General features: G+C 39.0%; 1 protein-coding gene across 2 annotated transcripts in view; it reads right to left on the reverse strand.

Moving 5' to 3' along the window:
• Positions 1 to 23,340, reverse strand: part of LOC107549087 (sushi domain-containing protein 6-like) — a 24,016-nt gene continuing 676 nt past the window's right edge. The window contains exons 2-7 of one of the 2 annotated variants that reach the window (XM_016230023.1): positions 18,975 to 19,126; positions 7,916 to 8,107; positions 5,708 to 5,902; positions 4,161 to 4,299; positions 2,823 to 3,220; positions 1 to 2,253 (exon numbers count right to left, since the gene is read on the reverse strand). In XM_016230023.1, coding sequence (XP_016085509.1) covers positions 2,228 to 2,253; positions 2,823 to 3,220; positions 4,161 to 4,299; positions 5,708 to 5,902; positions 7,916 to 8,107; positions 18,975 to 19,083 — 1,059 coding nt within the window. In that variant the 5' untranslated portion in view covers positions 19,084 to 19,126 and the 3' untranslated portion in view covers positions 1 to 2,227. Of the gene's footprint in view, positions 2,254 to 2,822; positions 3,224 to 4,160; positions 4,300 to 5,707; positions 5,903 to 7,915; positions 8,108 to 18,974; positions 19,127 to 23,340 lie in introns of both variants that reach the window. The other variant, XM_016230022.1, reaches the window with a different exon arrangement.

Here is a 23,340-nt window from a genome sequence, read left to right on the forward strand (position 1 = left end):
TTTGAGCACTTCAAATGAAAGCTTTAATTAGAAATAGTTATATACACACTGTAGAATTAAATTAAACTTTATACAAATATTAAAATACTATCTTCACACCCACAGCAATGTACAGAGGAAAACCAAAAGAAGTGTAATGGGGATGGGGAGCTGGGTGGATGAGTCAACTTAAATTACATTTGCAGAAAAACACCGTACAACGGTGTTTCACACACATCCTAGATATCCTTTTTTGCTTGCGTCCTTTCTTTTAAAACTTAAAAACATCCGTTGAACGAAACTGATAAACTCAAAAGTTCATATTTCATGTTCGCTGCTTTTGAAGGAAGTATGGGTGGACAATCTTATGTCACATCCTCCAAAGAAGTAAAACCCTATGTCTGAAAAACAAGACAATGTTTAATGCATAGAAAAGAAAAAGTAAGGCCATAAGGAAACTGAAGACAAATGACCATAAAGCCAGTGAGGATGGAAGAAACACATGATTACAAAGTGAGAAATTTATGAAATGTACAAGTTTTAAGGCAGCAGTAATATTTTGCCTTCAGTTTGCATGAAAAAATGTAAATCAAATTTACAAAAACAAGCCAGGAACACAAAACTGAGGATGTGCGGATAGGCAAACTGCCCTCTCTCTCCAAAGTCAGACACATAAAAATATATATATATTTGATGCATGATGACAAACATCAGAATTCTGAGTCAACCACAGGGGATATACACATAAGGTGGCAATGGGCAAGTACATAAAACGCAAACTTAAACAAAAAATTCATTGGTTTTTTTAAATGTCCGTTTGCCAAAAGAACATTTTGAGTGATGATCAAGGCCATTTTCTGGAGCTTTCATATGTATTTATATATAATTAAATATTTATTTGAGAAAAAAAAGTCTATACATTGCATTAATGCAATGCACAACCTATTTAAGATCTTACAAGATATCTGATTAATTCTCCTTATAAATACCATTTTAATAGCACACGGCTGAAGTGATTTATTAAGAAAACGTAATAAAGTAAGCTCCTATCCTTGATAGTCATCTTTAAAATTTTAGCCACGCCACAACTGGCTTTGCAAACCATTCAAATGCAATATATGTGGTTTAATTTTCATTAATTAAAAGTGAATTAATCTTGCTCAAATCCAAATATTATAAGTCCGAGTCAAAGCTCTTAAAGTATAGCCAAGCAATGAACTTAGTCAACACCCAAAAATGTCCTCTTGGAGAAAGAACATACAAGTGATACATTTTTTTTCTTTTTTACTTGTGCGTGCAACACATAAACATGAGAGAGATATACTTGTTTTTAAAAGGAAGAAATAACAAATGAATTATTTCTCTGAATGAGAACCGTAATCTCACGGCTTCTAACAACAAAGTATCTCTCCCTCACTTTGGACAAACAGACAAGGAACATCCATTCTAGTTAAATAACATCTCAATTAGAAAATGGAGGTATTGAAAATGTTTCCTATTTTGGGGAAAAGAAGCCTAGATGATACTTCAGCCCTCTTCGAATCACAACAGCCACAGTCACACAGGCATCAGAAACACACATACACACACGCAGAGCACAGCACAGGTACTTCTTGACAAATAAAAAGGCAAGCATGTATTTGAATACAGTACAATGTAAATCAGTTCAACCCTGCGTCTCGCACAAGGAGATGGTGGAGATGGTGCTATGCGTCATGCTTCGATCGTGCCGTGCTCCTGTGTGTACGCGCGTAGAACGAAACAGAAAAACGAAATTGCACAGAACATGCAGCATCAAAGAGAAAAGGGCCTGGCTTAGCAAATCCTTGCTGAACACTCCCCTTCGCAAGAGGTCACAGTCATTGACGGAGCAGAGGTCCACAGCGTAATCTGAATGCATTCATTTGTAATTAGTGAATCCTCGCCGTGACGAGGTAAGCCTGTGAGTGCAACTGATTATCAGCGCACCTGCGAGAAAAGGTGCGACGTGTTAAAACTCGAGCATTTGCGCATCCCTTTGAGGGGTCATCCGGTCGAAGGTTCTTCCTGTGAAGAGAGCCGCTGTACTCCTCGGAGGCCACGCAGCTTGTAGACCCCAGGGGCGGGCGATTTGTTGGCAGAGGGACAGCTGTCGGATCTTATTTACTGCTGCGTTCTGACGGGTGGCTGTGGGGTACGTGTTTGGTGAGAAGCTTTAGGGGTTACAGTCCTGGCCAGCGATGACAGAGAGGGGTGACTGCACACAGACTCAGGCTTCCTTAAGCAATGGAATATCTGGAGAAAAGACATGAAGAAAGTATGATGTTAGGCACAGAAATGAGTATTTTAACATTATTCTTCCGCCAAACAATGTAGTTTCTCAGAAACTGTTGTGGTTGCAACAAAGTGGTTGCCGAGCATCACACAGACGTAAAGAAAGGTGTATGTTTGTAGAGTAATTTACAACAGTTTTGATCAGAATCAAGGGCAGGAACTATCCGTTTAATAAACTTAGACACTTGAACTTGCTTAAAAAAATACTAATAAAAAAAAAAAAAGTTTTTCATTTTATGACAAGGTCAGGTTAGCTAAGATTGTAAAATATCATGTGGTGGGACAGCCCCAAAACAATGCTTTAATAATATAATTCATTTTTAATATCTGTAAAACATTTGTACAAATCATAATATTAAAATTTAAACAGAATTATATGTAATTAATTAAATATAACTCTTAGATATATTATGCATTTGCCACATACGTTTCAATATTATACTTTTTTTTAAAATATTAATTTATCATAGACACTTAATGTTATATGTCATTAAACCACACATCACCTCTCGATTTGCGAGTGAACTCACCATCGCCATAGTCTTCAGCAGAGGTGACTGAAAGCAAGCTGTGCTGATCGCTACTCTCACTGCTCTGCCTGCGGTGGAGAGGCGCAGCGGCACCAGGCTGCTCAGCAGCCCAAGAGGGAGAAGATGAGGAGGATGGAGAGGGCACCTGGTGAACCAATACAGTCTCTGCGTGACACGAGGACGCAGCCGTCGAGGTGGAGGGAAAACTGTAACTCGCCTGAGCTTCGTTCAAACCCTCGGCCTGAGGGCCCTCCGAAAGCACGATCTGAACCCGAGACTCAGGAGGGGGCACAGAACTGCCACCTGCGCCATACACTGCCTCTTCGTAGGAGGGCAGCGAGACCTGAATGCCCTCCACCATGATGGAGGTAGGCTGTCCTGACACACCCTGCTCCCGGCTGCTTTTAAACAGAGAAGGAGAAATATAGGAATAAAAATAAGGCTATCAAATCCTGACCTGCGGCTTACATCACAGTGAGCTGATTACACAACAGCAAAATACTGGAACAACAGTGCCATAAGGGGAGATGCGCTGTTTATACTAACATTAGCACAGTACATTTATGTTCTCAAAGGATTTGCATGCAGTGGTGCCAAAAGTATTTGGACCCTTATGCCGCATTTAAAAATGTATTTACAATGACTTTGCATTGTACAATAAAATACTAAACAGAGTTCCATTTTCAAGCACAATTTTTAAAATGATAAAAATATATTGTTTAAAATAGTTCAAAAATAAGTATTTGGACACTTTCTGGTTGCCATCTTTTAGAAGAACATAGTAATACTTCATATATACATTACTATTCAAAGGTTTTTAAGAAATGAGCACTTTCAATTGATCAAAATTGTCATTTTTAAATATTACAAAATATTTCTATTTCGAATAAAGGCTCAAAGAATCCTGAGAAAATGTAATCGTAAGAAATGTTACATGAGCAACAAATCACAGTATTTCACAATATTACCATTACTGTTGCTGCATTTTGATCAAATAAATGCAGCGTAGGTGAACATACGAGACTTCATTTAAAAAACAATGTACCGACCCCAACAATAGTATAAATTATGACAAACATCAGGCATTCAATTCTTAAATTTCCCTTAAATATATTTGGGCCACTATTATTGTTTATTTTCTCCTGAAGCCTTCTTATAACATCAAAATAGTCACAGTTTAGGTTTTCATCAGCATTTCCATCCTCTCACTTATCTTTGGAATTAAATAGTCCTTTTTTGCTGCTGTTCCTTTAAGAACTATGTAAATTCCCTCTTTGTGAGAATAAAGCAAATGTCTTTGAAGAAGCTATGCTCAGTAAAAATGAGACCGGGCCTCACCGGCTGTGGTGGAAGGACTTGAGTTTGGGCTGAAGCAAAACAAACAGCACCACCAGCAGCAGGATGAGGGCCACAGAGCTGGCAGTGGAAGCTACAATAGACAGAGCCGGCATGGGCAGCTGGGACTGCTGCTCCTCCCCTGGAAGAGAAACACTTTGTTTGATTCACTGCCATGTGTAAAGCCAAAGAACAAAAAGGTTTGTGGAGATATAAAACTAGGTATAGTTGAAAAAGCCAACTTAAACCAGCCTAAGGCGATTAGCTGGACTACCAGCCTGGCCAAACTATTTAAACCTGGCATTTTTGATGGTTTTAGAGGGGGTAATTTTAGCAGGTCATGCTGGGAAACCAGCTGGCCAAAGAGCTAAAAAAAAACACACTAAACACACTTGGCCTGGTTTAGTTTTTTTTAGTAGGGATAACTTCAATAAACTAATAAAAATATATCCAAACATTCAAATTTAAACAATAAAGAGTACAAGTTTCCTTAATTTTTTAACTCGCATCCAGTCACTGAGTACGCAAAACACTCAAATATGATTGCCTAACAAAAAAACAAAAAAAACATGATGGTTGATGCTTAAAATGCTGCTTTCTGGGAACTACATCTTCTGACTCACTTGAACAGTTTGTACATACCTACATTACAGTAATTTACCATGTGAACAATGATTCTCTGTTCTTAAGGTGCCCCTATTATGCCATTTCCAATATTGCCCTTTCATGCAGTGTGTAATGTAGCTGTATGAGAATGTAAACAATCTGTAAAGTTGTAAAGCTGAACGTGCACGACAAATAAAGTTACTGTCTCCCAAAATAAAGAATGGACTCTGAACAGCTGAAACGAGTCGTTAGTAATTCGAATCCTACTTCCGTGACGGCTACACGTCACAGGGTAACACATTTGCATAATGCGCCCTATGTTCTACGTTGGCCGGCCGCGAACAACTTGACCCCGCCCACAAACACGGCATTCTACTGACAACTGCTTCTCTAATCTCGGGGAGTTCAACGCAGATTCACAAAACGCTTGCTGTTGAAAGATGGATCAGTATCCTGTTTATTTGGACCAGCTGCTCCACTCAATCACAACCTGTAAGTATGATAAATAATAGATGTTTATATTTTCTATAGAGTTTTCAAAATACAGAACTATTGAAATAGGCGTATAGTTTCCGACACGTGCTGTATGCCGTAGACCAATCACAACAGACTAGGCCATCTGACCGAGCAGAGCAGGTTCACGGAAAGGAGGGGTTTAGAGAGACTGAATCTTTGAACTGCTTCGAACTAATCGTTTGAGAATCGCTGGAAAATGAGGTGATATTAAATGTATATTTTGAGAAAACGAAAGTGTTTTTTGACCTTGCATGCATGCAATCCTATTGTAGGAGACTCCCCAAACAATATTAGAAATCATAAAAATGGCATAATAGGGGCGCTTTAAAGTCTGTCAATAAGAAGGAAAACTATCCATATGTGACAAGACGGCAGAATATCCCAATGGCTGAGCTTGTGGACCAAGCTCCTGCTGCTGTGTGACATACCTTGCACAGGGTGACAGCTGATCTGCATGGACGACTTCCACTCTCCATTGTCACAGGTTCGGAATTGGTATCCTCCTTTCAAAATGTAACCCTCATCACAGAAGTACTCAATAACAGTACCCTGGGTCAGTCTGTGGCACGGCGAGGGGTGGCAGTTATATCCTCCGTTCTCCGGCTCACTGGGTGGTTGACAACCTGTTGGGAAATAAACTTTTGAGTCAGTCAGGGTTTCTGCAGGATTTTTAAGCTCAAATTTAAGACTTTTTAAGACCTGCACAAATAAAATTAATACCATATGAGCGGGGTAGGGCAATGTAGTACCATATTAAACTGTATTAAAGCATAATTTACAGTTCAGATACAAGTTTTCACAAAAACAAAGTTTTATAAAATGATAAACTTTACATTTCAGCCTTTAAACCATTGTTCAGAAAATCGATGAGTCAAAAGTATTAATTATTATATTAATTTAAACAATTATTATCAATACATTATTATATCAATTAAATAACATAAATTAGGGGTGTGCGATATTGACAAAAAATGATATCGCGATAATATTCTGGGATTTTATCGATAACGATAATTAGACGGTATTTTGCTGAGTGTGTTATTGTGCTGATATCTTAAGGACTACCGTGGACAGCTGACTCCTGAATTTTTTGATATTCTTCATATTCTGTGTGGTCAGTTCACAGCAGTAATATAAATTAATAATTTCCAACAAGTGTTATGTGCATTTTTACCTTTAAGCCATTTTTTCTAAAAGTGTGCACCATCTTTTGAGTCAAATTCTTGCATTTGGGTTGTTACCAAGCTAATTAAATCAGTATCAACAAAATGTATCTTTGTAATGCAGAGGAAACACAGAAGCTGCATTAGAAGTGGCATTTAGATGCATTTATACACTGTTTAATGCAGCTCTGAGGGACATGGAATACTTTAACCTGCAATTACAAATGCATAAATAATGTTTTGATATTTAAACTTAAAACATTGAAAACTGATGTTTGAAATTATTTAAAAAGGTACCTTAAATGTGAAATTAAAACCGGCAGTAGGTGGCAGCAAGTCACTGTTAAGTTTGCGATTGAACCGAATCATTTAAAGGGGTGATTCATTCAGGAACAAAACAGTGTCCTGTTGCTCAGAGTCGCAAAACAGCGCTGTGGCTGTGTTTGAAATTATTTTTGTTGGAGAAATAGAGCAACAACAGGAAATATGGTGTCTAAAACGTAAGTCTCTTAATATTAGCTACTTGTTTATTGAACTGTTGTATAAAATCAATATCACAATATTGTGATATTAACTATATGAACTGATATAAACATATACATTTTCTGCCCCATATCTTAAATTATGTGATAATTCTTAATGCATTTTAATAGACTGATTCATGCAGTGAATGAACACACTCTAAATGAGCACTAGTCTAACCTGCTAGACTTCATCACCTAATGTATGCGTGCTCTCTGTAGGTGTGTTTTGCTTTTCACGATATACTCATAATATCAAATCGCACATTGTTAAAACAATTACGATATTATCGCAAACCATACATATTGCACACAGCTATGTTTAGATTTTTATAATGCATTGTCCTCTTATCGATCCACCAGTTCACATTTAAAGCTCTGCGTGTTTGCAGGGTATAAACATGGGTCAATTTTCTCATTGGTCTGAACTCTGAACAAAACAACAGTTTTACTGAAAAATGCTCATTCATTCTCTTACAGCAGGTGGAGCGTTTGGTAGAAATATAACTGTTTCCCCGATAACGGCAGAACATAAAGCAGCGCAGCACCGAACTTTGAATGTGCAGCGCTCGTGTTTATTCATTGAAATCATAACATTAGCCTTTTGAAGTTTAATCGTCACATTGAGCCATATCGCAATTCTGGTCTTTCCGTCCCTGAATTTAAGACCTCTTGAAATCATAATTAAGACTTTCTTGTACAATTTAAGACTTTTTAAGGCCTTAAATTTGATACAACTAAATTTAAGACTTTTTAAGACCCCGCGGAAACCCTGGTCAGTGTGAGTAAAAGGAACCAGAGCTTTCACAGTGACGTTTGACGAAGAACTGCTTTTTTCTACTCAGAAATTTAATCTTTCGTCATGATGTTAACAGCGTTAGCTTTCTTAGAACAGAATACAACTGATGAGAAAACAGGAAGAGGACGTAGAAGAGGGTTAAATTGAACATACCGTCATTTTTGACACAGCGAGGTGGATCAGAGGACCAGTGGCCTGAGACGGTGCAGGTGATGATGCTGTAGCCATCCAGCGTGTATCCTGGATCACAGCTGTATTGTAGCAGCGTGCCAACAGAGAAAGAGCCACGATTTGTTTCCGTCAGATTCCCATGGCCATGAGGCACAACTGAGGGTCTGGGACAACCTACAGGAGCAGAAAGAGCAGTCATTAGCATAAAAACATCAAGCTTAACTCAAAAAAAAAAAAAAAAAAAGAGCTAACCAGTTTAAATTTCCCTTGGGGCCTGTTACTGTTATAGTGTCCTTCAATACAACTCTGAAAACGAGTTATTTCACAATGATAAAAGCAGCGTACTGGCTGTAAATGTAGGAAAACAAAGCCAACTTGAAATCTTCATGATTTTGAAATGGAAGTCTTGGATTTCAACCGAAAAGTACATGGATGACAGTATTCAAGTGTGTTCAGATTAGCTCAATTTCAGCGAAATGTCACAAAAAAAGTATATTGCCTATTGTCAATGACAGACATAGCAATGCATAAAGCACAGCACTCACAGAAGTTATTTTTAAACCAATCAGCTCTCTGTTAGTCAGCACAGCAAATTCGCAACGTAAACATGAGCGAAATCTACATGGGGAACTTTTTCGCCCTCACGCAAAACTTCAGATGGTGTGGATTTCTACTTAAATGACTGGATTTTGCCCTTGAACTTTCAACAAGCAACAGTAATTGTGACTGCAACTTAAGGCTGGTTCAAAATGTTTTGAAGTAAGACTATAAAGAACCCTACGTTTTCATGGTTGATCATTTCTGTCACTTTCACTTTCGATTACTTGGGAACTAACATCACAGATTGACAACCGAGTTTTCAGTGTTAAAATGCCCTAAAATGTATTTGCACTAACTCTAAAATTCATTATGTGTCAAAGAGAAAAAGGCAACAGAAGCAGATCTTATTCTCATATTGCTGTCTGGTATTATATTCCTCCTCAAGTTAACAAAAACTTCACCCAGATCACACACACACACACAACGTCCAGCCTTGAGATGGATAACAGAATACTACATTTCTGCCCTCAGGTTTAATGGCATAAAGCCAGAGGTGTCTCTTTCCCCTCTCATTTTCTCCTTTCTCGCATGCAAAAAAAAAAAAACATTTCCTGAGCCCCTGAGCCAGAGCTTCATTCACACAATAGATCATGTGAAACACGTAAACATGTTTATCACCTCATTACATTTATCCAGCAGAGAGAAAGAAAACAACTCAAACAAACAGGGTCTGTTTGGACAGACCCCCTCGATCACTGTGTTCTCTAATCTGAGCTTTTAGCATGCTCTTAAGCTGTGGTCAGCCGATTATGGACTCAGAGGATGGACATACAGCTCTATCTCTTCTGTTTTGACACCAGACAAACAGTCAGGATATGAACCACAGATGCAGAGCTTCACAATCCATTATATCAAACATGTGCAACATCTGTAAGCAGTTGATATTGTATGATAAAACGGAAATGTCTGATTCTGAGTGGATAAGCCATGAGATGACAATTAAGATGACAAAAAATTGCAAACCTCACCGACTTTGTTTTGCCTGTTTTGAGTCGATGTGTGAATGTATGTATGTGCGTTTACTGTATCTACATATGTTTTGAGATTGATTCAAAGGCTTAAAGGGAAACACAGCAGGGGCGTCGCATATCTGTGATGGGAAAAGCTGGCTGCGAGAGATAAAGCAAACCCACAGCTTCTCACGGCCGAGCAGGAAGTGCTGTTAGGAAAGTGAGTTTCAGCGAAAGGGGTGTCATTCCTGCAGGGACAGAGGAGAGGAATGAGTTTCCACACGCACATATCTCATAACACGGAAGAAAAAAAACACAGCAGAAACAGATGAACTTGGCTGCTTGAGCAAAACGAGCCCTGACAAGACATCATCCAAGAGACTCTCCCTAGATAAAAGACTGATCCATTCGAAATGAATCCACCAAATCATTAATGATTATTGACTCAAAACACAAACATCGACCAAAATATTGATAACCATTTCTCAGGACCACCCTTTTGGCACTCTTAAACATTTGCTTTTTGCATATTTTTTATTTACTGAGACACAGTAACATAGCCTGGAAATCAGGGGAAAAGAGAGTACAAACAGCCAACAAATCAATACAAATTTATAATTATAATGATATAATTTATAATTAGGGATGCAATGAAATATAGCCAATATTTTAAAAAGCCTATAATTTTCATGGTAAGCAATAAATGGCTGACATTAAACTGTGATATTATTTTGTCCAAATAAATTACAAACAAAATCAATCATTTTAATGTAACGTAATGTAATGTATTTAGGCATCACATAGTGTGGAATAAAACATTTATTTTGAGATTTATTAAATATTACATTTAAGTGTTATTAAATTATTAATATTTTTAAAGATTAACTTCAAATAAGCATTAGAAGACTGCAAAAAATCTAAATGTAAAAATAAAATACATTTGCAAGAACAATTAAATATATATATATATATATATATATATATATATATATATATATATATATATATATATATATATATATATATATATATATAAAATATTACAAATAAATTTAAAATGTCAAAAAATATCAAGCCATAACCAATACAGTTAAGTACTGATATATCTTGTTAAAATAACAGATAATATTGATTACTGGCCATTAAAATTTTTTTAATGTAATAAAGTAAATAAATCACAGCTATCAATATCACCCACAATTTCTAAAGCAATTCATCCCTAATATATTTAGTGTCTTTTTGTTTGGGAGCACCCATCATACCCTGAGAGCCGTTAGACACGGACAGCAGCGGGGCCTCAAATAAGGCCTGTCTTCTGCGAGACAGAACAAAAGCATTAACCGAAGCTCCACATGTTCTTTATTACGCCCTTTTACAGCCTGAGGTCGGCAGCTGACTAATTTAAGCAGTTCGTCCTCCTGAACCAAATCGATTGGGAGGGAAAACCGAGAGACACAATCTGATAGAAGACAGAGGAAGACTCTATTGTTCTTCTAGCCTTTGTCACAGTGAAAAGTGGCAGATGGGTGTTTGCACCCTTCTGATTCTATTCGGACAGCTGTGAGGCACAAGTAACTCCTCTTCTGTGTACAAAAAGGGAAACAAGGAAGAGATAGAAAGCAAGAGGGGTCACCCGGTGCCCCTGCTGTGTCTGCTATCAGCGGATGGCTCTAGACACAGTGCTCTTGTGTTCGGGATCTGCTGCGTCTTGGCTCACCCACTCCAGGAATGCACTCGGCCCACAGCTAATGACAGACTGGAGCCTCTGTGGTGCACACAAGCAGTCGGAGCAAAAGCTGCTGCCGGTCAGCCGCCTGGATGCTTGGCCAGCAGCTGTACTCAGAGGTGCTGACATCCATTGTGCTGGCTATTGGCTACTAGGAACATGAGTGCGAAAAGAGCATCTGTTTAAACGGGACTAGGCGACTTAGGGTCAACGGTGAATGGCTATCAAACACGGTCCACACAGACAGATGGTGCAGTGAGTTGTTGTTTTGAAGCAAGTCTGATAGGTTTTTTTTTTTTTTTTGGCAATGCTAAGGAAAAAGGGTGGAGTGTTGTTTTCTCAGACGGATCTATGTAAATGGTTTCACTTTTTTAATCTCACGCCAGTGGCAGAATACAGTCGCATCACGAGCCAAACCACCAAGGGATCGGTTCTTCAACGTGCAAAATGCTAGGAGTGCGAAAAGAGCATCTGTTTAAACGGGTCTAGGCGACTTAGGGTCAACGGTGAATGGCTATCAAACACGGTCCACACAGACAGATGGTGCAGTGAGTTGTTGTTTTGAAGCAAGTCTGATAGGTTTTTTTTTTTTTTTTTGGCAATGCTAAGGAAAAAGGGTGGAGTGTTGTTTTCTCAGACGGATCTATGTAAATGGTTTCACTTTTTTAATCTCACGCCAGTGGCAGAATCCCGTCACATCACGAGCCAAACCGCCAAGGAATCGGTTCTTCAACATGCAAAACACTAGTCACACCGATCTCATAGAAACGTCCTTAAAATGATTTACACTGGCCAAAATGTAATCAAAAAGTTCTGCACAGAAAACCCACCTCATGTTGCAATGCCTGATTCACAAATGAATCATTCAGACCAATTCTTTGAATCAGATCAACCAATTTCTAAAGAGATCCAACTAAACAGAATGATTTGCTCATGAATCAGACACCAGATGAGCAGTTTTTCACTGAAAAACAACTTAATTTGGGTCTGTTTCACATCTAGAGTTATCAGACTTTTATTGGATATTCACCTTATTTTTAATGTATGAACAGGTGGTAACTTAAATGTGCAAAGGCTTCCAGCATCAGCCACTTCCAGTTACTTTAGCTCTATAAAGACAGTCCTCTATGCTGGCAAACTGGTATTTGTGATCATATTTTAATCCATTATCATAATTCTAACCACAGGTTTGTGGCGAAAACAGTTTTACTGTTAACTAGAGTTGTTATGAACCTATAGCAGCTAATGATGAATCGAAAGTTTCACACATTCACAGGAAATCGCTTGCAGCATTGCAAAATAGGTGGATGACATAACACTTTTTTTTGCTGCTGCTTTTGTAACATATTTGAAGCTTGAAAGCTTTGTTCTTTGTAACTACATGGAAAAAGCCCTAGTGCAATCTTCAAAACTCTTTTTTCTGTTTTTCTACAGACGTAGACATACAGGTTTGAAATAAAGTAAATTAACATTTTACACAACTCGGCATTTACACAACTCGATTTACATGTCTACTGAGAAAGAATCTAAAACTAATCCTGATATGAGGAACAGTCTGTCATATATTTCCTCATACTTCCTCATAATGACTTGATGTGAATCAGGAACTCTGTCTCGCCTAGTTATACAAGGCAAGGTGTGGGTTCTGTATCAGTTGAATCACCAAAAAGAGTCAGTGACGCTAGAGTTTCGTCATTAAAGGCGACAAGATGAGAATGGGTTTTTATAAGCCCCCCTGTGGGCCAAACTGCGTGATTTCCCTGATGTGTAATGAATATAAGAAATATCGACTGCTAGTCACTAAGCTACAAACAAGTGAACATGTAAGTAAATAGATCATAGATAAAAATAGAAAGTAAACCTTATTCACAATTTCATAGTCTCTTTCTACTCGTGATAAACCAGACATTAACCTTTGAACTCAATTGTGCTTGACAAGTGTGTGGAGAGACACATAGGGTGAATACGAAACAAATCACTCCTTTCAAGAAGTGTAATTGAATCTTTCCATGTTGAAATATAGCATAGCTGAAAGCTAAAAGCTAAGCTAGCTGTATTATCAAACATGTCACAAATGGCACCAACAGCTCTTGTTAGTTTTTTCCAGAGTTACGCAAATAGACTTAACTAGTCCACACTAGTGTACTATGTCGGCCATAAGAATGGCTTCGCAAACAGCCTTCTGAATTTTAAAATCACAAAAGCGACACAATTTACAAACACACACATCTGAAGGCCACAAAATTGCAAGTCCACATCAAGCTTTTGAAACGCTGTAATTTTCCACAAAGAGAACAAATAGCATAAACCCTGTGATTCATATAATTCCTAGTTGCTTTCACGAAAATTTAGCATAAGGAAAACAACCCAAATGCTTTGACACCCACACCAACATCCTCTAAAATATTTGATATAAAATTTAGGGACAGAGCAACATCTGCTAAACTTGTGCTATTAGCATTAGCAAGGCCTAGAAGGCACATCAGCAATTGTGCTATTTTGTTTACAAGATTAAAAATGAAGCCTAAAATTCTTCAAGCAAAGATAAACAATAGTGGTTGCAGCTGTTGATGCAATCTATAGATGTCTGGTAGTCTGTAGGGCCTTAGCAGGTCATTTCCCACTCTGGGGTTTTTAACCCAGAGAGACACTGGACAACATATTACAGCAGAAATCTAAGTTAAATAGCCTGAACAACTACCGTATGAAACCTTAAGGGGAAAAAACATAACGCTCAGTCCGAGTTAGAAAAGGGAAGCAGGCATGTACACATCTGTTTCACATGGATTTTCCAAAGAAGAATCAGGTCTGCGTCGTAACTTGTTTAAAGATGCATTACAACGTAACAGAACCAAAACTTGAGGAATGTAAAGTTTATAATTTCAGTTCAGTTCAATTCACAGTTGGATGTGAATGTGCCTCAAACAAACATCACTTTTACTGGGAAATTTACCATTAGGTAATAATAAGTACAAGGGCTAATTTGCAAACATCTCTCAAACCCACACAAACCACTTCCTGAAGCAAAAGAATACTTCTATCTACACTACCGTTTAAAAGTTTGAGGTAAGCAAGATTGAAAGAAATGTATCCTTTTATTCAACAAGGAAGCATTTAATAGATAAAAAGAAACAACAAGGCATTTATAATGTAAAAGATTTCGGTTTCAAATAAATGTTCTTTTGAACTTTCTATCCATCAAAGAATCCTTGAAAACATTATTTTCACAACAATGATAACAACTGTATTTTTATTGTATTTTGGATTTAATAAATGTAGCCTTGGTGACCTGAAGAGATTTTCAATTTTTTATTTTACTGACCCCAAACTTTTGAACAAGCCAAGTGATACATTTAATGGTTTTAACATGCACATGAAAGCACCTGAAAAGAATCAATCACCATTAAACAATGTGTCTGAAAATTCCAATTATTTCTGCTTTTTGGTTATTCACAATGCCTATTTGTCTATGCTATGCTAGCACCTCATCCAATGTCATAATGGTTTGAATCCAGTCTTTGCTGAGGTGAGAATTAACACTAGATAACATATGGAAGCGGTATAGTGACAAATCAGAGTAAAAAGTGAGTAACATGGGAAATTCCTCTAGTTCACAATGTGCCTAGTGCTAAAAACAGAGCGACTTCAGCTGTGTGCCTTCAGGGAGCTGCTTTTCATTCCACATTCTGAAATAGTGTGGGCTGAGTCAAGCTCCAGAAACCCTAAGATCAGCTTCTGAGCTCAGTAAGGGTTTCGTTTTTGCCTTCCTGTGCTACTTCCTCTTGTTTGTTTTTGTTAACTATACATGTGAATGAAACAATGCAATAGCAAAGCTTTTTAAAAAGAATTGTTCCAAATAACATCATTTTATAAGAAAGATCAAATCTGGCCCCTCCTTGCATCTCCAAGCTTTGTGGATGCTTAAATGTTACACAATCACTATCTAGGTGCCTTGCCTTGTAATAAGTGCAGTGAATGTTTCAAGAAGTTCACTGTTGCAATTCGCAAATTGCAGGTCCTGTCTTGACATTAACATTGATGACCTGCCAATCATACAGAAATGCAAAACTCTCAAATAAAACAAACTCTTCCTCAAAATATATCAAGGATAATGCATAAACTTATATTAAGTATGAAATGTGCAATCTCTGCTTCACCGGTGGCACCAAACGGAAACTGCAATCATTTTTCACCATTGCAAAGCAACACTTGTTCAACTAATGGTGTAAAATTGTGGCAGACCACCAGCTTGTCCAAAAAAATGGAAGACGAGGGACTGTTTATTTTTTATTATTTTAATAGCCATTAGTCCCACAGAAATTACACACTTTACATTTAAGCACACTGAGGAGGAGATGGACAGAAAGAAAAAGGATGCTTGGGTGGACGCAGAGAAAAAAACTGCCAAAATATGGCGCAGTATCATCGACAGACTTTCATCGGATGACCTTGAAAAATCATCCCTTCTGTCCGCTGCTCGGTCTGTGGGAGGACTAAACATGTAGCATTCAGCCGGTGTACTAGATTCATGCCAAACACGTGTGAGCAGCCATACATCCATGCATACATACACACACACACACACACACACATTACTTTGGATCACTTGGGACACTTTTGTACCTGGCTCGACTTTGTGGTGCGGAATCAATATGAGAATGTGGCCGCTTGGGATCAATGGTCCAGCCCAATCCCACCATCCCTCAATCCCTCCATCTCTATCATTTATTCTCCAAGCGCAATGCTCTCAGTGACTCATTACATAAGGCAAGAGACACTCATTTGCCTGTTGAGCTGCATTCACGTGTTGTTAAGGGGAAATAGTGCAGATGCCATGTGGTTTTGGGAACGGAGAGTTAAGTGCTGTTCAGACTGGATTAGTTTTCCAGATGACGTTTGAGTTAAAATGATATATTAAAAAAAAAGAGTTTTGATTTCAAGTAACAGTGCGGATGGGATTGGGAGCATCCCCGTCCTCCATTTGACTTCATAATTTACTTTTGTCCATTTGACCATAGTCATAAGGGGCTTTCACACTTGAACTATTGGCAAAAATACCCGCTTTTTGTTCGTACCTCAGGAACTAGGAACTGTTTTAGTTCTAGGAACTCCATTTGGGGGAACTGTATTATGGCGCTTTTCCACTGTGTGGTACGACTCGGCTCGGCACGGCTCAATATGGTACGACACAGCACGGCTCGGTTTGCGTTTCCACTGCAGTTCAGTACCACTTCAAAGTGGGCGGGATTATTCACATGTCGTTATAGTTGCGCCTCCTCTATTGCCGCGCCTCCTGAAAAACTTTTTCATTCCGCATCGCCCCATCAAGCTCGCTATATGGTACGACACAGCACGGCTCGGTTTGCGTTTCCACTGCAGTTCAGTACCACTTCAAAGTGGGCGGGATTATTCACATGTCGTTATAGTTGCGCCTCCTCTATTGCCGCGCCTCCTGAAAAACTTTTTCATTCCGCATCGCCCCATCAAGCTCGCTGGATCCGCTCCTCTGCTACCAACGAGAGGAACGTCTGTACTTCCTCAACAGACAACGAAACAGTTCAAAACAGTTGCGTTCGATCCTTCGCTGGCTGTGCTGATCTAAATCTAGCAGTTCTGATGTGTTTGTGTCGCAAGTTCAGTGACGCAGTTAGTGACGATTGTCTCCGGCCAATACGTGAACAGCAGAGTTTACACGTCCCGTTTTGGTAACGGTACGGTTCACTTGGAACCTCAACCGAGGTGGTACTAAAAAAGTACCAGGTACCAGGTACTGTACCCAGTGGAAAACCCCCCAAAAGTGAACCGTACCGAGCCGTACCATGCAGTGGAAAAGCGCCATTAGTCTCACATAGCCAAACCTTCAAACTGATGGCAGAAGGTCTGGGAACCTTTGGCCGCTTTGAATGGCCAAGAACCATTTATATGACTGACAGGTTGTAACGAGAGGGGCGGGGCCGAGAGCCGTGGGAACGGAGCGAGGCCGGTGGAGTAATTGCGAATGCGCGACACCTGCGCCACTCACCGGTCTCGAGTCTCACGGAGGAGCTCCGGAAGGATACAAAGGAGGAGTGACGACAGGGAAAGACGAGAGAGGACCAGGCCTGGATTTTATTTTGTGTTTTGGTTTTGTTTGTGCGCGACAGTCGTCCGCGAGGGGCTGTCGCGCTATGTTGTGTGTATTTTATTATTAAAGTTTGTTTAAATGTTCGCCGGTTCCCGCCTCCTTCTTCCCGATCTACAAACTACGTTACACAGGTAAAGCAACCAATCACATTTCATTTTGTGCCACGTCAAGTTTAGGGGTGTGGAAATGTCTCCACAATAACAGACTGGTGTGTGAAACTCATATTTTAAAGAGCCTATGCCACGAACTTTACATAGTTCACATACTTTTGAAAATCCAGCGTTTAGTTGATCCTGATAAGCGTTGATTGTTGTAAACATGATGGCTTTCTTCTTCCATGAGGGGGTTTGGCATCACGGCATCTTTGTTTCCAGGTGGAATGTTAAAGAATGAAACATGCACGTCTCTCTGAAATCCTGTATATTTCAACCAATCTGATGATGACTTCGAATTTTGCGTGCCTTATGCACCAGATATTCAGCCGATGTTCATTCCATCTCCGTTATCACGAAACCCACGACTGTAAATGCCGCGAATAAAGACGTTGCTGTTGGCCACTTCAGAGTTCCCACTGTCGGTGCCAATGCAACCAGGAAAACGGCCCGAGGTGGAAAGTGGTTCTCTAGGAACTACCCTACTGGCTAGTTCCTCAAACTACGTAGTGCGAAAGTATTTTCTTAACTTGGAAACTGTTCAAATTTTATACAAATTAAATTCCAGTACTGTAGCAATACAACTTATAAATTTGGTATATTTATAATAACATTATGTATATAAATAAGACTACGGTGGACATTCTTAACCATCTGTGATCTGACTCTACTTATTGACTTCACTTGCTATACATTGGATGGGATGCCAACAGTACTTCAAGCACCAACTGTTATTTTACCCAGGAAGTTGGCTGAAAGGTCTACAAATACAAAATGCTGAACCACAAATTCACCTGTCCTTCTCAGATAGCTAAAAAAAATCTGAATAGGGCTGAAGAATAACTTGAGCTTTATAAAAACACACACAAGTGCCCAAGTGACTACGGTCACATACACACCTCAGTCTTTTAAACAACACTTCAACTGCCTGTCAACATGGACATCTGTTTTTGTTCTCAAGCTAAATCTGCCATGCAAAGCAAGATATAGAGCTATGTTAGTGAGGGAGACACTGGATGAGACTCGCACAGAAAGGGGAAACAGACGTACACACACCCTCAGTGGCAAGAGAGAGAGAGAAAGCCCATCCCCCACCAACACCTCCCAGATGCTCAACTGAAAACAAAGAAATGATGCTCATTTTATTCCATCCGGAAGCTTAAGTCCAGTGGTTATTTCTGTTATCAGAGCACTGAGAGTGACACATACAAAAGAACAAAAACCTTTGTCTTTGACATCAGGAATCATAAATGCCAACAGACAAAACCAACCCACTATAAACCATCACCGAATTCAACATAATTCATTGAAAAAACAATGCCTGACACATCCATTCCTGCAAGTTACTTCACATATTTCATAATCTAAGGACATTTTACTTCCTACGAAATCAATGAGGCAGTTGTCAACATATCAGTGTCAGAGTGGATGGCAGGGGAAAGTTGAGGTGTAGGAGGAGTATGGAGGAGGTTTTTGTGAATAATCTTACCTGAAGCTTGGCCTGTGGGGAGCATGCCGAGGAGGAGCAGCAGGGATGTGGCGGCCACCCTGTGAGCGAGCGAGGCTCTTGTCTCACATGCTACCATTCCATTGCACATCTTTCAGCCCTGCTTGTGCAGCAAGAATCCTCTCCGGCTGAACCTAGCGACAGAGACACACACTTATAACTACTCAGTAGTTAGTGTATTAAAACAAAACAGAAGTGGTAGCTACAACATCATTTATGAGTCCTTTACCATGCTCACATTGAATTTGTGCTTACAGATTTTCACTGAAAAACAAGCAGATTTCATATAACAAGTCTTAAACCAAGAATCAAAATCTTTGTCACAGATGGCAAAAGCGGGCTATATTATGACCATAAATATTGTTTACCTTACAAGAAAATGCATTTTACATATTTAAAAATACATATTTGCATATTTAAAAATAAACAATTTTAATCCCCAATTAAAACACAATTTAGTCATTTAACCTTTATTAATTTTTCGCCTGCATTTTTTTAAGCCACCCTACAAAAGTGACTTTCACACATTATCTCACATTATCAATGATCAAAGCCAGTTTTTACTCGCATTTGGCTAATTTTGTAATGTTTTTTAGCTTTCAAAAGTGTAGGACTCTCAGTTCCTTTTTTTAACGCCATGCTATGTTCATGGTGAGAGACCGATTTAGTTATTCAAAAATAAAACTAAAGATGTTTAAGACTATTATTTTCTAAAAACCTAGACTGAAGACTAAATTTGGATTTACTTGGTTAAAACCCCTTTCTAAAGTATCAACAAAAAACTAAATAAAAGTTTCTCAAAAGAGTAGACGCATTGCAGTACAGCAAAATGTGTTAAATGCAAAGTGGATTCTGACAAGATGAGGAGTCTCAGTTCCTTTTACATTTTTTCATATTTAAATGAATTTAACAAAATTGCACAATTTTATCCAAACAATAGTTTTTAATGTGTGAAAAACAGAGCATATAGCAGTTATAAGCAATGTTTTCAATTCAAGACCAATGGAAAAAAATTATACGTTTCAAAACATCATTGTTCTCGAAAGTAACTCATGGACGATGTGAGAACTGAGAAACCACGAGGAACTGAATTGCTCATATCACAATACTTCCTACATTTTATACTGATAATCAACAAAACACAGAACAGATGCTGCAGGGTATCCATGTGATGTATGGTGGTGTTTACATTACATACGAAGCCTATTAGCAAATACAACAATGGAGAGTGAGTTAGAATCACATTACTTTGTACTTAGGGAAAAAATAAGCGCGTGACCATTACACAAATGAGAGCAGGTGCAACAGTGCTGCTATGTAAGCGCAAACCATTTGTCAGCATTCTTCCAAAACAAGATGCGTATGTGTGTGCTGAAGGCAGATTAAGCTCAAGAACATGGGGTGCATGAGTCCCAGAAACAAACAGGATGCTGAGGGTGCAGCTACTGCTCCCACATGAGACCAATCTGCCACTGCCGCCACACCTTTCCCCTCCTCACTGGAGAGAAGCACTGGGGTGCCCAAGGAGCACAAGGAGTGTGACGCACATCCCACTGGCAGAGAAGAGCTCGCCTGCTGCCTCATGTACCAAACAGACTGGCGCAGAACAACATTCTGCAACAAACTGCTCAGTGCCAACACGATCCCAGAGTGGGAAAACTGCAATTCAGTCTGGATTCAGTCAAAGTGACTAAGGTGTTGTACAGATGGCATCCCGAGTAAGCGCATCGACTGACATGGCACACAAATATTCAACAACACCTGCTTGAAAATATTTTCAAATAGAGAAAAATGACCATATCACATGCTGTTTAAGAACCAAGCATTTATAAAGTGCACCAAACAACTCCATTGTGGGTGTAAAGATCTAGTTCACCCCAAAAATGAAAATTCTGCCACCATTTACTCGCCCTTATGTTGTTCCAAAAACAATAGGACTTTAGTTAATATTTAGTCTCGCATAGTAGCCAGACCTTCAGACTGATGGCAGAAGGTCTGGGAACCTTGGCCATTCCCAGACCTTCTGCCCAAGAGGTCATGTGACTAACAGGTAAAGCAACCAATCATGTTTCGTTTTGTGCGGTGTCATGTTTAGGGGGCGTGGAAATGTCCCCAGAATAACAGACCGGTGTGTAAAACTCTTGGACATATTTGAAAGATTCTATGCCATTAATATTTCACATACTTTTGAAAATCCAGCTTTTAGTTGATCCTGATAAGCACTCGTCGTCACAGTTGTAAACATGACAGCTTTCTGTCATGTTTACAAGGCGGAATGTTAAAGGGGTCATATGATGCTTTTTTAAAGATCATTATTTTGTGTATTTGGTGTAACAGAATATGTTGACATGCTTTAATGTTCAAAAAACATTAAATTTTTTTATTTGATTATTTTTCAAATACTGTACATTATTGTAGGTCCTCTATGCCCCGCCTCTCTCAAACGCTTAGTGTTCTACAAAGTCCCTCCTTCTGACAAGCGCAGTCTGCTCTGATTGGCCAGCTGACCCAGTGCATTGTGATTGGCCGAACACCGCAAGCACTCGTCGGAAATGTAACGCCCCTTACAATAATCGCGAGCATCAGCTTTCAAAATAAATATAAAGACAGAGCCCGAAAGGGACACAGTGATGAAGCTGGTATGTGTTTGCAGTACACAAGCCAGTTAAGACAGCTGACTCCACTGTGATGTGATGCTTTCTCTCTCTCTCTCTCTCTCACACACACACACACACACACACACGATGGAACGAGCCGTTTTAGGGGGGCGTGGCAGTCTTAACTTTGATAAATAATATCTCTTTGGTTTTGAGACTTTAGTCTTTGCAACTTCAGGGATCTTATCTATGCACAATCAGCTTGTAACACTCCAAAGAGAAAGGAAAACTTGAAATCGCATCATATGACCCCTTTAAGAGATCTGATTTGAACTTGAAAGCATTTCTTTACCACTTTATGGTAAAAGAGCATTATATACCACATTTAAAAGCCTCATCTTATCACACTAGTCACATTTCTTTCGACTTAAAATGACAAAACAGGCCAGATGCCAAAAGAAACGTGGCACCGCAGTTCCTGCTTTATCATACCAGAGCTGCCTTCAGGTTCTAACGTAAAAGGGTTTGAGCGAGAAATATGCAAACGCAGAGCCCTTCCAGCAGTCTGGAGTTTAGTAAGAGATGGAAGGGAAAAACGCAGAAAGAAAGAAACACATAGCTGGAAATAGCAAGGTTCAATCTGGTAAAAAAGTATCCAGGCTGCATGACAGTAAAGAAAGAGTTTTGGTTAAGCATATTATGGCCCACACAGTTCCTTTATCTACACCTTTGCACACAAAAGGCAATGAGGAAGAAGTGGCCATTTATAGGGAACCTACAAGAGTTTGTGAAGGGAAGTTGATATCAAGTTGCTATTAATGATATCACATTGAAACAACCTCCTGATCAAGTTTCAACAAGTCAAGCAAACTCCAGTAAAGATATGTATTGGGAAAAAATACAGTGAATATGGGGTGTTGGGTTACAAGTAGTACAAAATCAAGGCAACAACCAATACATGCTGGCTCCAAACCAGAGACACCAGCGAATTATAAAGCAATGACTGGTAGGCAGATGCCACTAATCTTGTTTTCACGACAATAAATGACATTATCGCCTCACTGCAAAAACGAGCAGCACATTTTTATTTAAAAAAGACGCCAGGTATTTGGAAGTGGAGTGTGCTAAAGGGACATGATAATGTAGTTATTCTATGTAAGAGAGAAATAAGCCCCAGACTTAAAGTCACACGCGCCGACACGTGCAACTGTTCCGAGAGCAGAACGAGCACAACAAAGAGTACAGACAGTGTGTCCTGAAACTACTGTGAACGAAACACTTTTGACTGTGAAAACAAACAAAAAGGGAAATGCATCACTAATAATCGCGGTTAGGTTTCCTAAAGTAATACACTTTGAGGTTGTTTCTAACTTTTCGATCACAAGTTTTTTTTAAAGTCCTCTTGCTACTTAAACACAGTGTTTACGGCACAGCGCTTTGTGCGTGTGTGTGTTTCGACATGTAGTTTTTGCAAAACGAATAAATAAAACGGGATGTACATTACAATTATATGTTGACTGAAATTTACACTTAAGAAACCGGTTGACGCAAGTACAAAATACTACAACGACGATCTCTGAGGTCCAAATAATACTGTAACGCTATGACAACAATTATACTTATCCATACATCTAAAACAAAGCAGCTGTTTGATAATATACATAGCCTACAACATATATTTACCAGTCTAGTAAAATAAAATGGCAGCCTATGGGTAATAGGACGCTAACAACAGGCTTTGTCCGCATCGC

Source organism: Sinocyclocheilus grahami, unplaced genomic scaffold (assembly GCF_001515645.1).
Source record: "Sinocyclocheilus grahami isolate Dianchi unplaced genomic scaffold, SAMN03320097.WGS_v1.1 scaffold362.1, whole genome shotgun sequence".
NCBI classification, from domain to species: domain Eukaryota; kingdom Metazoa; phylum Chordata; class Actinopteri; order Cypriniformes; family Cyprinidae; genus Sinocyclocheilus; species Sinocyclocheilus grahami.